Genomic DNA, 12840 nt, shown 5'->3' on the forward strand with positions numbered 1-12840 from the left:
CATGCTATCTGTCTCTCTGCACTGTCATGACAGGGGCAGTAAATACTCTAGCATTAGCTTGCAATAAAACTAAACAAAAAGCTCACGTTGGCCAAGACAGAGAAGTGGGATGAATTTCTGTATTAATAGCTATTTCATTGCCTACCAGACTTTATATGAGAGAGTTACCTCCTCTGCCCAAACTACTCCGTAAGATCTGATGCTTGGAGATTATTTTGGGAATGAATCCTGTGGAAGTCAGGTTTTTGTGTTTGATACTTGACCAAGTGCAATTCAGAGGGGGGAAAAAAGTCAGTTAGGAAATCTCATCTGCTTGGAAATAGAGCTTTCAAGTATAAACCTTTCCTAAAGGAATTCAGTCCATGCAGAAAGAAGCAGAATGGGACTCTAACTGCTATGTGGCCTTACAGGGAATCTAATGACTATGTGGTGCTGGAGAGCTGGGCAGCCTTTCTCTTCTTTATCAGAGTGAGGATTCACCTTCAACTCCTTGTACCCCTGCATTGAAGTCCTTCTGGGGGAACCCTGGACCATTTCATTGGTTCAGGGTGGTAGTTAAATTAGTGACTGGTGCCAAGGACTAGTTTCTCTTCCTTTTTTAGGTTTCATTTTGCAGTCCTTGAGGGCAATACTTGCTTCGGGGCAAGTGTCTTCTAAGCCTTACTGATGTCAGGGGAAGCAGTGGTCTCACAGAAGCTGAAGTCCTTTGCGAGATGGCATTTGACCTTTCTGTACCTGAGATGATGTCGCAGAGGATTGCTCTCCACTGAGCGAAAAGACTGTACCCTTTCTTTTGAGTTATCCTAGAGACCGTTAAAAGGAGGAGGAGTAAGTATGTAGTGGACATTGCACCACTTTGTGAGAGAATGTTAACTATTTGTGCTGGTGTATGGGACAGCGTCAGCATATTTTAATGCCTCTTTTGTACATACGATGAAAAGAATTACAGATGACGACACACAGAGAAGTGAGGCTAATCTTTTTTTTTTTTTTTTTTTTTGGCGGGGGGGGGTGTTTGGGGTTTTTTTGGCTAGACAAAGCACTCTGAATGTTCTGTCATCTGAGTGCTTGGCCATGATCTCTGTTTTCTCCGAGTCACATCCTAACCTAGCTTTGAAAAGTCTTATTGTTCATGTCAGCTGTCACAACCAGAACAGTTCTTCTGTCCATGAAAAGAATGGAGACCCTATTAGCACACTGAGGGGGTTCTGGCAGCTGTTTGGTGTTTTTCTCACTTCATATTATCAGTTCCATTGGGAATATTGGGATTTGTCTGTACTGCATACAGCTGTATCACATAAAGACACCAGATCTGTCTTTACATCCTTCAGGTACTGAGCTTGTATTCAGGCACTAGTATTGCCACAGCAGCACGGGTAATTTAGCCATACTCTGTGCTGTGTGTAGTTCCGGGCATTGGAACTAGGTTTAAACTGGTGTTGCCATTTGTGCTACAGACACGAACATTGGTTTCATTTGCTTGGTAGGTTTGAACAGAATAAAACAACAACCTATTCCTCTGTCCTCGGTTTAGATAATGGAAGAGTTTCTGGATTCGAGTCTTTATGTTAACAGCTGAAATGGTGAGCTAAGGATTGGCTGGGACAAGTTACATGACAGATGTGAACAAGGGCTTGCTTGATGAAGCGTGGCTTTGTATGAGATCAGCATACTTACTAAGCACTCATGAAGCTGGCTTTTTCTGTTCTGGGATTTCTGTGACAGTCTTTCAGTCTTCTGCTAATGTGCGTGAGCTAATTGTTACCTGACAGCATCCACCTTTAGCACCCGATCCCTTCCAGGAGCACCTCAGCATGCGTGTGTTTGGTCAGAACTGGTGGTACCTCAGAGCCGGAACACATCTTTCTCCCTCCTCAGATCTCATCAGAAAAGTGGTCCATAAGGAGCAAGGTCAATTTTTCTTAAAAATCTTGGTTAAAAGGTTGTTATTCACATACAAAATGAGCATGCTCTGTGGGAATCTCAGACTCGGATCACTTTCTGCAATTCTCAGGCAAGAAAGAAAGAAGGATGTAGCTCTGATTTTGCTGGGCTGAGGTAGAAGATGCCAGCCTTACTTTAGAGCTTGCCACTTCAGGTCCTTTCTTAGGATTGGGGTGAAGCTGGTCCTGTGATCTCTACACAGCTTCAGTGTCTTGAGGTCAAAGCTAAAAGTGTCTGTTCGTCTGTGCGAAATACTTGGTGGCACGGTTCCTGTCTCCCATTCCCGTGAATGGCCAGAGATAGCCCATGTAATGGACACATGCTGCCGAGCTTGGTGCTTACTCACCTGCTGCTGGTATTTATTACAGATAGCGTGTATTGAAGAAATTATTTTCCTCCTGTTTTTATTTACAGGTGCTTATGCTTGGCTTTCTTAAGGACACTGCAGCCTCAAAAGACTTACTGATAATGACAAAACGGGGGGGGGGAGGAGTTTCAGCTTGCTATAACACTTCGCCCCATTGCTATAAATTTATGCAACCTCAGCTCTTCACTGCATCACTCGTGTCCAGAGCACCAAGTATCAGGAACACAATCCTACAAAACATACATACGATTGTTGCTCTTAAGGGAAAGACTTTATCCCTGTGATGGCTTGTGCTCATTGTCATGGTTTTAGCTTTGAAAGTTGGTTAGAGATTCTGCAATGGCGGGTGTAAAGCTCAGATTCTGCGGGCAAGGCCTGCAAAAGGCATGTATCCCAGGGGTATGTGTGTGTATGTATGTAGGCAGTTCAAAAGATGTCTTCTAGCAGTGTTTGGTTATTTTTCTGGGGTGTTTTGTTGTTTTTTTGGTTTATTTTATTTTCTTTATTTAGCAGCCCTTAAACAATGATATGGTCATCAAGGTCTTTAGGGTGGGGGCGTGGAGGAGTTGAGTGTAGCGTAATTAAGGTGCTTCTATTGTTCTGACAGTGCTTTAAACAATTTACAAAACACGTTTAAAGCAGTGATACGATAATATCCGCAGTGTCAGAAGACCTAAACCTGTCTTCTAGACACAAGGGGCTTCACGCTCAGTGCTTACAGTGTGGATAGTCAGTGACGTGCTGCAAGCATAGGTGGTCACGGACAGGCTTCAGTGGCATCAACCAAGCAGAGTTTGAAGACTTAGTGGCACTTCTGTATCTAATGTTACTACAGCATAATTCAGTAACCTCTGAAATATGCTTGGACGCCTTGAAGCTGAGCTCTACAGTAACATTTACTCCTGACAAGAACGCTATTGTTGGCACTATTTCAGTGTTTTCTTTATTCCCACTGCTAAACCCCATAAGATAGGCTACACTAAAATAGGATTCATTATTTGTGTTCTTGTTAACTGCTTGTAAAATATAAAAAGATTACCCTGCTAGATGAAGCGTCTATGCTTTCAGGAATATCAAATGCCTGCAGAGTAAACTTGGGACAGCTGCCATGAACAACAGCAGGCTCTTCTAGAGGTAATGTGGTACTTCACTGTTCTTCTGGTAGCTGAATTAATGGTTTGCTGCTTTGCATCAACACATGGGTTACCAGCCTTCCTAGGAGGGGGGTCTGTCAGTTCTCCTGTGGGGAGCTAAGGTCTAGTCACCCTTGCATTTGATGTAGATACAGCATTGTGTTGTGATCGGAAACTTAAAAGAGCTTTAGCTAAGTCAGTCTTTCCCTAGAGAGTTAAACTGCCTCTTGTTCAAGTCAGACCTTTCCAAATGTGTATCATCATTTCTAAATGGTGCTTTAGAATTAAAACTGCAGTACATTTTTACAAGTAGATAATAGATTAACAGAAATACTTGGGTTTGGGTTGTTGTCCTTGCTACTACATTCTTACCTTGAACTCTACTGTATGCTGCCACTGCAAGTAGCATGGGGCCTTAAAAATGGCATTGCTGTGAGGATAGCTTCTGCTGACCTCTGGTTTTCCCTTCAGACATTAGTGTAGAGAATTCTAGTGGAAAGGCTCACATCAGCATGGAGACTGAATGGGAATACTCCTGGGCTATGGAGGCTGTAGCTGGAGGACATGGTAGGGAACAGCACCCAGATGTGCAGGTCAGTGAGACTCCAGGACATCTGTCTGCAAGCTCACAGGTACCCACAGTCTGGAAACAAACAACACAAGGACAAGTCTGGGCTCACAAAGTTTGAGGTCATTTTCTCTCACTCGCTCCTCCATTTCCCTTCTCCTGTGCTCACGCCTTTTTGCTCTCTTTTTCTCGCTTTTATGACTCTTCTTCTCACTTGCGCATTTTTCTTCCTTTATCTGTTGTTGCTCTTGCACACTTCTTCACAAGCCTTTTTCTTCCTTGTGCTTTTTTCTCTCTTTTTTTCCTCCTTTCTTGCTGGTGCTTCCCCCCCCCAACTCCCAACTTGCTTGTGCTTTTCTTTCTCTTTTTTCTTTGCACTTGCTCTCCTTTCTACAGTTAACAGACCTCATTCAGAAAAAGCTTCTAGGATTCATGCCAGGTCAGTCATTAATGATGTATATACCTCAGGATAATGACCAAAACAAGTAACAAACAATTCTCAGAGGCTGACACAGATTTGATTGATACAAACACAACTGCAAGCAAAATTTGGCATTTTCCCAACTGGAAATGCTGACTGCAAGAATTCAGTGGAAATGTGAAGGAAAGAGTAATACCACTGTCCATATACAATATTGATATAATACTGTATCCACAGATACTGTGACACAGTATTTGCTGTAAAATATCCAGAAGCCCACTGCATTTGCAGAATTTGAGTACGTACAACAAGCAGGAAACTTGCTCCTTTCCAAGTGTTGCTTATCTTCAGATTACCTGGAGAGGAGGTTCCTAGCACTACCAGAAAGAGCAAAGAATTGATTATAAATGTATTACAGGGTGGAAGACAAACAATTATTTATAAAGCTGGTTGACAACAGGGCCAACAGCATTCAGTGCTGAAAGGGAAGCTGTATGGGTGGATTCCACTGACTTTTGACGCTGCAAACACAAAAACAAAACTTATGGCTGATAGATCTGTTTTTATTATTATAGAACAGATGAACTAAAATAAGCCAACAATATAATTTTATGCCAACAGCCATCTTTCTAGCACAGGCGGTGACTGACTCCTTGTACCCTTCCCCCCTCCCCGGGCCTCTGTTCCATGGGAATGAAATGGTGGTGGCTCTTGCACGTGGGGTTTGGACGCCAGTGATCTTACTCTTTTTATTTGCAGAGGTATGCCTGGGAAAAGAGGAGGCAGGGGAGAAGAGAAAAGAGTATATATGTTGTAGGAGCAATAAGCAGAAAGGCTTGTGGATCCTCTTGCACATTCACATGTTGTGACCAGGTAGATGGGACAACTGGAGAATCATGCCCACTTTCAGCATGTAGCAAGCCCCTAGTTGCTACTCTAGTCAAGCCAGGAGTTTCTTGCCGTTCCAAGCTAACAAAGGGCAAGATGCACTCAACTGGGGAGTTTTTGGCAGGGTAGGGGGCAGTCTATGTAAAACCAAACCAAAAAGCCACCCCCACCCCCAAAAAAAACCACCCCAAACAAACCTGCATTTTAAGCCACTTCAAAGTAAAAGTCACTTCTTATAATATAATAGATATTTTTTAAATGGCAGGACCACCATCCTAGAAAGACAAAGGGCTTGCACTCAAGACCAAAGAAAGAAAAACAAAAAAACAACCAACCAAACAAAAAACAACCAAAAAAACCAAGAGTGGCCCCACTCTCAAGCTTGGCTCTTCTCTAAAAACAGCACTCATCATCCATCTGAATAGGTAAAAGGAGGAGTGGACAGAAAATAAAATAAAATTGGTGCAACTTCTCGCCAGGTGGCGCATTAAACCAAAGCTCCATACAGTCCCATACGACTACACGTCCTGTGGTGGCAGCATAATTTCTTTCAGGTTTCATTGCTGTATATGTCTGTATGTATATCTGAACGTATACATACACATACACACAGAATATATAATATTGTTTTTAATGTTAGTTTTGATCCTGTAGGAGGGCTCATCTCTCTTTCACATGGTTCTGTGCTCCTGCGCTGTTGCTGCTCCCGTTGCCGCCCCCATTACTGCTGCTCCCACTGCTGCTGCAGAGGACCTCTGTGAGGTCGTCCATGATGGTGGTCTCTTTAGGGTCCACGAGGTTGAACTCCCTGATGAATAGGATAAAGTGTGTGTAGAGCGTGTTTAAATGTCCGTGCAGCTCCAGTGCCAAAGTCTCCTTAAAGTGTGAGGAGTAGATATGGGCCAGCACATGGAACAGGTACTTGCAGATCTTCTTCACTAGGGATTCAAAGGAGTTTGGGAATTCCTTGCCTGAAAGGAAGACAGGGAAACACCACGTTAGCTCCAGCTGCTCCCCTTCAGACCCACAGCAGCACTGCTTCAGGCTGAGCTATGGGTAAGAGCAACTAGCCCACCTTATACAGCAGACAACTTGTGGGCCCTATATCATCCGCTCATCTTGTTCTTTTTACAGGAATTCAGGGGAAGAATCTAAGGAAGTTTTAAGCATTTTCATTTGAAGTTAAGTTTTAAGCCCTAAGGGTTCACAAATCAGGAAGCAAGTGTAATCATTCTTTAAAACCACAACATTTTTTGTTACTGGCTGTAAAAATAATGAGAGGTTCTTCTGGGACCTTATCTACTTTGTCCAGGAGCAGCAGATTTTTCCCCTGGAAGTACATAATAATGCTTGGGAGACCAATTCACAGATCCTGAAATGGAAGCTAAGGTACACAGGCCTTGGTACTGTGCAGCGGTTTGAATAACTCTGTATAACAACTTTCCTCATTTTGTTGTTGAAATTCTATCAAATAGAACAAGAAATGGAAGGAAATACCGGGTGCCTTCTATCAGGGGCAGCTGAAATTGTGCTTGCTGGAGCAGTGCTCTGCCTGCACAGTAAACGACAACTGCTTTGGTAAGACTGAAAGTGAGACTGAGGCAAGCAAAAAAGCAACACCTGCCATCCTGTGCGTGATGCACAATACGAAGTATGTTACTGGTCTAAAGTGCCCCTTGGGCACATGGACAAATCACTTGCGTGAAAGCCCTCATTGCCCTTGAACAAGCATATTTTCTTTTAAAAAAAAAAAAGTCAAATGCACTTGGCTTACTAGTCACCGCCTCTTTCCAGATAAAGATGCCTGTAAGCAAAGACGACTAGCTTAATGTTTGCTATGCTGTGATGTCCTAGTTCCCCAACTATCTGTTGAAGGGGCTCAAGACCCCAGCTGCTTTTAGTCGTGATTAAGCCCACCTGCCATAACTTCAGGTCTCTCTTTTCTTCCTCTTATCCAAAGGCATTGCATGTAGCAATCTTGTTAGGATACAAATTTGAGTTAAAGTTACTTTCCTAGTGCTTTTCAATTCTTAAAAATCACATTCTTATTTAATCTTTGGATGGGGAGGGAGACTGCAAACAATCTGTGAGACAAGGCCTGGTTGGGGAAGGAAGACAAGCCACTTTTCCTGGCAATCCAGTTTATTTCCCCCTTAATGCATAAGGGCTCTAAAGGAAATAGGAAAACAGTAACAACGTTAAATTTTACTAGCAGCAGGCTGTATTGAACACATACATGCTGACAGTTTTCAAATTTTTATCCTCTCTGAATACATGCTAGAAGATACCAGAATGCTTGAAAGAAAAAAAAAAAAAATGTACCAATCGTGAAATACAAACCAGGGGGACAGGACCGTGAGCCTTTTGCCCCAGTTCATATGCCAACAGTGCAAGGCTTTCTTACTGCAAGAATGAGCCAAACTTAAAACCTGCCCCCCTTTCCCCACCAAAAAAAAAAATAATCAAACAAACGAGTGAGAAAGCTGTCTGGTATTAATGCATATGCCGAATGCCAACTTTCACCTTACTTCACAGCATCTGCAAAGAGCCGCAGGAAGCACCTGTCCCAAAGCAGACATACCGTATTTTGTTGGAAAGACGTCCTCATCTGTCACTAGTTTCTGCACTGAACTCATGACGAAGTCAACATATTGAGGAGCAGTGCACTTGATCTTCTTTCCCCGCTCATCATACCAGTAGTACTGTCTGTGGAGAGAATTGACAGTGTCACCACATTATACCTTGGCTCCTCAGCTCCACTCCTCTAAGAGGTTAGTGTCTAAGCAATATAAAACAACAGCTGCAACATTACCAAAATACATCATAGCCGCTACAGAAGAGATTCACTTCAGGGTATCTTCCTACATCAAAAACATTGAATTTCTGTTAGCTAATTTTGTTTCTCCCTATCAATTTAGTAGTAGTACCAAGCACAGAAAGCCTGCTGACAGATCTCCATGGAGAGGAGCTCTGCTGAGGCAGTGATAACTCCCTGTCAATGACAGACCGAGGGTTTACTTACAGTCTGTAGAACTGTACAGAAAAGCATTATATAACTATTTTTAAAGGGCAGCAACATTGCACAGTGATAAATTAGTGATCTTCTGATGCTTGACATCACAAAATATGAAATTAGTATTATAGTGTAATATTATTGAACAGACAGAAGGTGGCTCCAAAACACCAGCATTTTCAAGCTGGTGCTTTGAGGTACTGGCAGCTTTTTTAAGCGCTACAAATCCTGTCCAAAATCCAGTTTGGGGAAAGTTTACAGGACCCTTCTGTGCATCCCTACCAGCATGCCTTAGAACTCTGCTCCTTTGGTTACAGACTCCCCTAAACATCTGAATTTGCATTTGACTCATCTCCGGTGAAATCTGTTGGATCTTAAGGAACTGGAGACATTATCATATTGCCTGGCTCTTCAAAAGCAACCATATTTCAATCAGTTAATCACTGAAGGTTTGGGGGTTTGGGTTTTTTTTGTTTGTGTTTTTTTTTTAAATCCTGGTTAATTAAAGCATCTCTAACTGTTACCAGGAGCAGCTAGCATACACTAATCGCATTAGGCACATACAGTGAGGAATGTTTTTTACGGATAAGGGATTGCCTATATCACATCAGAGGTGTCTTGTGTTCCAGTTTCTGAACTCTTCCTTCAAACAGTCTGAGCTCCAGGTGCAGTTCTATATCATTATGATGGACAGAAATCATTGTATTGTCCTCCCGGAACACAGCACATGGGGTTTGCTGACTGCCTTTGGAAGCAAGGTTGGAAGTGGTTTCAGCATCAGAGCTTGGCTAGAAAGACACCTCACCCAACACGTGAGCCCATAAAGCTGGGTACGATTTTTTGGCTGGCTGTTCAACTCCAACTCTGCTGCGGTTGGCTAATGATCAGTATCTGACATTGCTCGCACAAGTCACTGAACAAGCCTCATTGTGGCCCTAGACAATACCGCTTCAGTGTGACATTTAGCCACCTTTGGACACTTTTTTTTTCCATGAAAGATAGAGATTATAGAGTAAATGGTTTTTTTTTCTGCGCCTAATAGGACTAGACTGCACTGAACTGGATCTACACATGCCACTTGGAAAGTGAAGTTCCTGTATACTGACCAGCAGAACAGTCCTGAAACAACTAAAGAAAAATGTTAAGTAGCAAATGAAGAGTTTTAATTTACAATGTGTTTTCATTGCCCTGAAAGATTCTTCAGGGACCTGAGGGCAGTGAGGTGAAGACGCTAACTGGAGCACCTCTTCTATGAAGACAGGCTGAGAGAGCTGGGGTTGTTCAGCCTGGAGAAGAGAAGGTTCTGGGAAGACCTTGTAGCAGCCTTCCAGTACCTAAAGGGGGCTACAGGAAAGCTGGGGAGGGACTCTATCAGGCAGTGGAGCCACAGGACGAGGGGTAATGGTTTTAAACTAAAAGAGGATAGATTTAGATTAGATATTAGGAAGAAATTCTTTACTGTGAGGGATGTGAGACATTGGAAGAGGTTGCCCAGGGAAGCTGCGGATGCCCCATCCCTGGAAGTGTTCAAGGCCAGGCTGGATGGGGCTTTGGGCAGCCTGGTCTAGTGGGAGGTGTCCCTGCCCATGGCAGGGGGGTTGGAACTAGATGATCTTTAAGGCCCCTTCCAACTCTAACCATTCTACGATTCTATGACACTGTTCATGCCCCAAGCCATATGAAAACAAGAGGAAGCTGCAGAAACAAGTAGAGTAGTTCAAACTTTAAGAGAGGAAGGGCAACTGAAAACTAGTTCTGCAGACACTTAAGCTTTAGAATTTTTCTTTCAGCTCATTTTCAGCATGTGGTGCTTGGCCACTCTTGTCTGTTGTTTACTAGAGAGAGCAGGATTGACTGCAAAGGGGCATAAAAGGTGAGCAAGTGGATGAAAACAGCAGGAGTTAAAAAAGCTCTTTGTAGAGCTATGTCAGGCATCAAAAGCAGCATTTGAGTCCTTAGGCGTAGACTGTGTTCTTCATCACTGCTTACTTCCTTTATGTAATCCACATATAAGGAATTATACAATGTAGCGCACAAACACAAGCCACGTCATTTGTCTAGTCCTGCAGTAAGCTGGAGCAAGACAGTTCTAGGCAACTCAGACTTATTTTGGGTCTTAACACAATGCTTGTTGCCAAGAGCAGAAGCAGACTGGACTTTCTGTACCTCAGCAATTTTCTCATGCTGCAGAAATCCTCAACTTCAAGACAGAAAGCATAGTTTAGAGTTGCCCTTAGGCACAAAAATGAATCTGAATAATTGGATTTTAGTTAAAAGAAACAGTTTGGCAACTGTACAAGTTCACTTACATGAAAATGTAAGTTAATAAATCTGCTGTAACATCCCACTGCATACCCTTTTTCCTTTTCCTTGAAAATTAGGCTAATTATGCAAAATAGGAATTTAAGAGAAGAATCATTACGAGTAAGGGGATAACTACAAGGATCGTCCTGTTGATTAGAATCATGTGTCTTCTTCATGTTTCAAGTGTTGTGAACTGTCTTCACAGGTCCTGGAGGAAGAGAGGAGCCCCTGACATGCCACGAACATCTCACACCTGGTACGCAGCTCCCACCCATGCTGGAGTTATCTCCATTAACAAGATAGGAAGCAGGCTGGGGCCATTGAAGGGCTCGGCTGGGCACAGAAGCTGAACTGCATTCCACCACTGGCACTGTGACAGTACAGTCCCATATTAGGCAATGGATGGGAAGCAGAAAGGACAAGATGACAACACTTAAAGGCACTTTTCAAAGAGTGCTCACATGATACCGATTTTGATTATTTTATTATTTCCTATGTAAAATTTTGGCAGATTTAGTCTTCCCCAGTATGGAGAGCATGAAGAGTTTGCTGCTCCATTCTAAATCCCGGGGAGAAATTACTATGGGTTTAACAGAGAAATGCCTATGATGCAAATAATAAAGTGTAACACATATTGCCCCATCCCTTTAGGTGTTCAAGGCCAGGCTGGATGGGGCTTTGAGCAACCTGGTCTTATGGAAGGTGTCCCTAGATGATCTCTAAGGTACCTTCCAACCTAAACCATTCTAAGATTCTACAATTCTATGAAGTCACACTGCTACATCTTACTATACGTACATATTAATCCCTTTTCCTCTAAAACATTCTGGGTTTGTGTTGAGACACAGAAGCCAAAGCAGAAGAGAAGTTACAAGAAAAGAAGAGAAGTATACAAGAAAAGCTTCTGGAAGGAGGGAAGGGCAAATGCTGTGGTGATTACGTGGTCTGGAAAGGAAGGTGAGATAGTCCTGCTAGAAAATACCAAGAGATGGGTGGTATTATCAAATGCAAGGGCAGTAATATAGTGCTTGTCAGCAACTCGGAATGGCTGAGATGGTTTGATAGGGGCAAAGCAACATTTTAGATGGAAAAAAAAATAGAGAAAGGAGTCACCATGTAGAATCATACAGCTCAGGGAACTTAAATATAAGAAAATGCAAAACGTGCAAGTTTGAGTTAAGATTTCTACAAGGAAATACCCTCCATATGCAGAGACACTAAGGGCAAGGTAGACATGAGAAAGGAGAGTGTAAGATTAGAATAAACCAGGAATGGTTTATGAAATGGTTTCATAACAGTATGAATGGTTTCATTCAGATTTCACTGGACCAAAGCAAGACCTCTCACTTTTATCTGTGGGCTGCCTAGAAGTTTGCGTCCATCCTTAGTTTCTGCCTCAGGAGTTTTGTAATCTCAGCCTCATGAGCAGCACTTACATATACTCTTAGTTACTCCACTCACTTCAGCACTTTTCAGGAGTTTTTCCCAAATGTCAGCTAGAAAACTAGTTTACAGCTTTAAAACTACTTTGTGTAATAATAAGTTATAAAGTGTACTAAACCTAAATAATAAATACTGTGTTAAAAATATAGTACCTGCTTTACAGCAAGTGATAAACATATTAATGAGCAAAATTAAGTAATTCCCAAAGATACATTCACGCCACCCTCATTAAATTTTGAAGATAACTGGCCATTCTGGTATTTCTCTTGGCATTATCCCACCTTGCCAGCAAATGCTTCCATCTGTTCTACAAGGAGACAAAGTTTTGGTCAGATGTCTCTTAGTAACCCTATGCAGAATTTCTCTTCCTCATTGTGTGCAGATGGCTGTGCTATCTCGTATATCTGACAGAGGGCTGAAAGCTGCATCTGTCTGCAGTTTGTCAGTTGGCTGGAGCTTCTCTGAGATGTTAAAACCTTACCTCAAATATTTAACTGCAACTGGTGTTTATTTTGCCAGCAAATCCTCTAAGTTTAGGCCTGAGTATTTGAATGCAAAGTAACTTGACAAGCAACCTGTTCTCAATAGTAACTTCAACATCTCAGCCACAAATACAAAAAGCCTTCCTTAGGCATGACAAGAATGGTGTGGTCCAAAACACGCCTCAGAGAAACAGGCAGGGAAAACATAAAAGAGGAACAGAATGCAGGCCTTCATACTGAACTACTTAAGAAATCAGCGCTGAAAAAAATGGCAAAC

The 12840-nt window shown here is 42.4% G+C and overlaps 1 protein-coding gene and 1 long non-coding RNA gene across 7 annotated transcripts in view; one reads left to right on the forward strand and one right to left on the reverse strand.

Moving 5' to 3' along the window:
* LOC141742705 (uncharacterized) overlaps positions 1-12840 on the forward strand; it is a 28013-nt gene that overhangs the window by 11511 nt on the left and 3662 nt on the right. Inside the window, exons 2-5 of the long non-coding RNA XR_012586812.1 lie at positions 7857-8092; positions 9377-9479; positions 10844-10894; positions 11487-11595. This is a non-coding gene — a long non-coding RNA (uncharacterized LOC141742705). The remainder of the gene's footprint in view (positions 1-7856; positions 8093-9376; positions 9480-10843; positions 10895-11486; positions 11596-12840) is intronic.
* MOB2 (MOB kinase activator 2) overlaps positions 4327-12840 on the reverse strand; it is a 121294-nt gene continuing 112780 nt past the window's right edge. For 5 of the 6 annotated variants that reach the window (XM_074585679.1, XM_074585681.1, XM_074585680.1 and 2 more), the window contains 2 exons: positions 7903-8027; positions 4978-6292 (listed from right to left, as the gene is read on the reverse strand). In XM_074585679.1, coding sequence (XP_074441780.1) covers positions 5982-6292; positions 7903-8027 — 436 coding nt within the window. In that variant the 3' untranslated portion in view covers positions 4978-5981. Of the gene's footprint in view, positions 6293-7902; positions 8028-12840 lie in introns of all 6 variants that reach the window. The other variant, XM_074585675.1, reaches the window with a different exon arrangement.

The sequence above is a fragment of the Larus michahellis genome, chromosome 4 (assembly GCF_964199755.1).
Source record: "Larus michahellis chromosome 4, bLarMic1.1, whole genome shotgun sequence".
NCBI classification, from domain to species: domain Eukaryota; kingdom Metazoa; phylum Chordata; class Aves; order Charadriiformes; family Laridae; genus Larus; species Larus michahellis.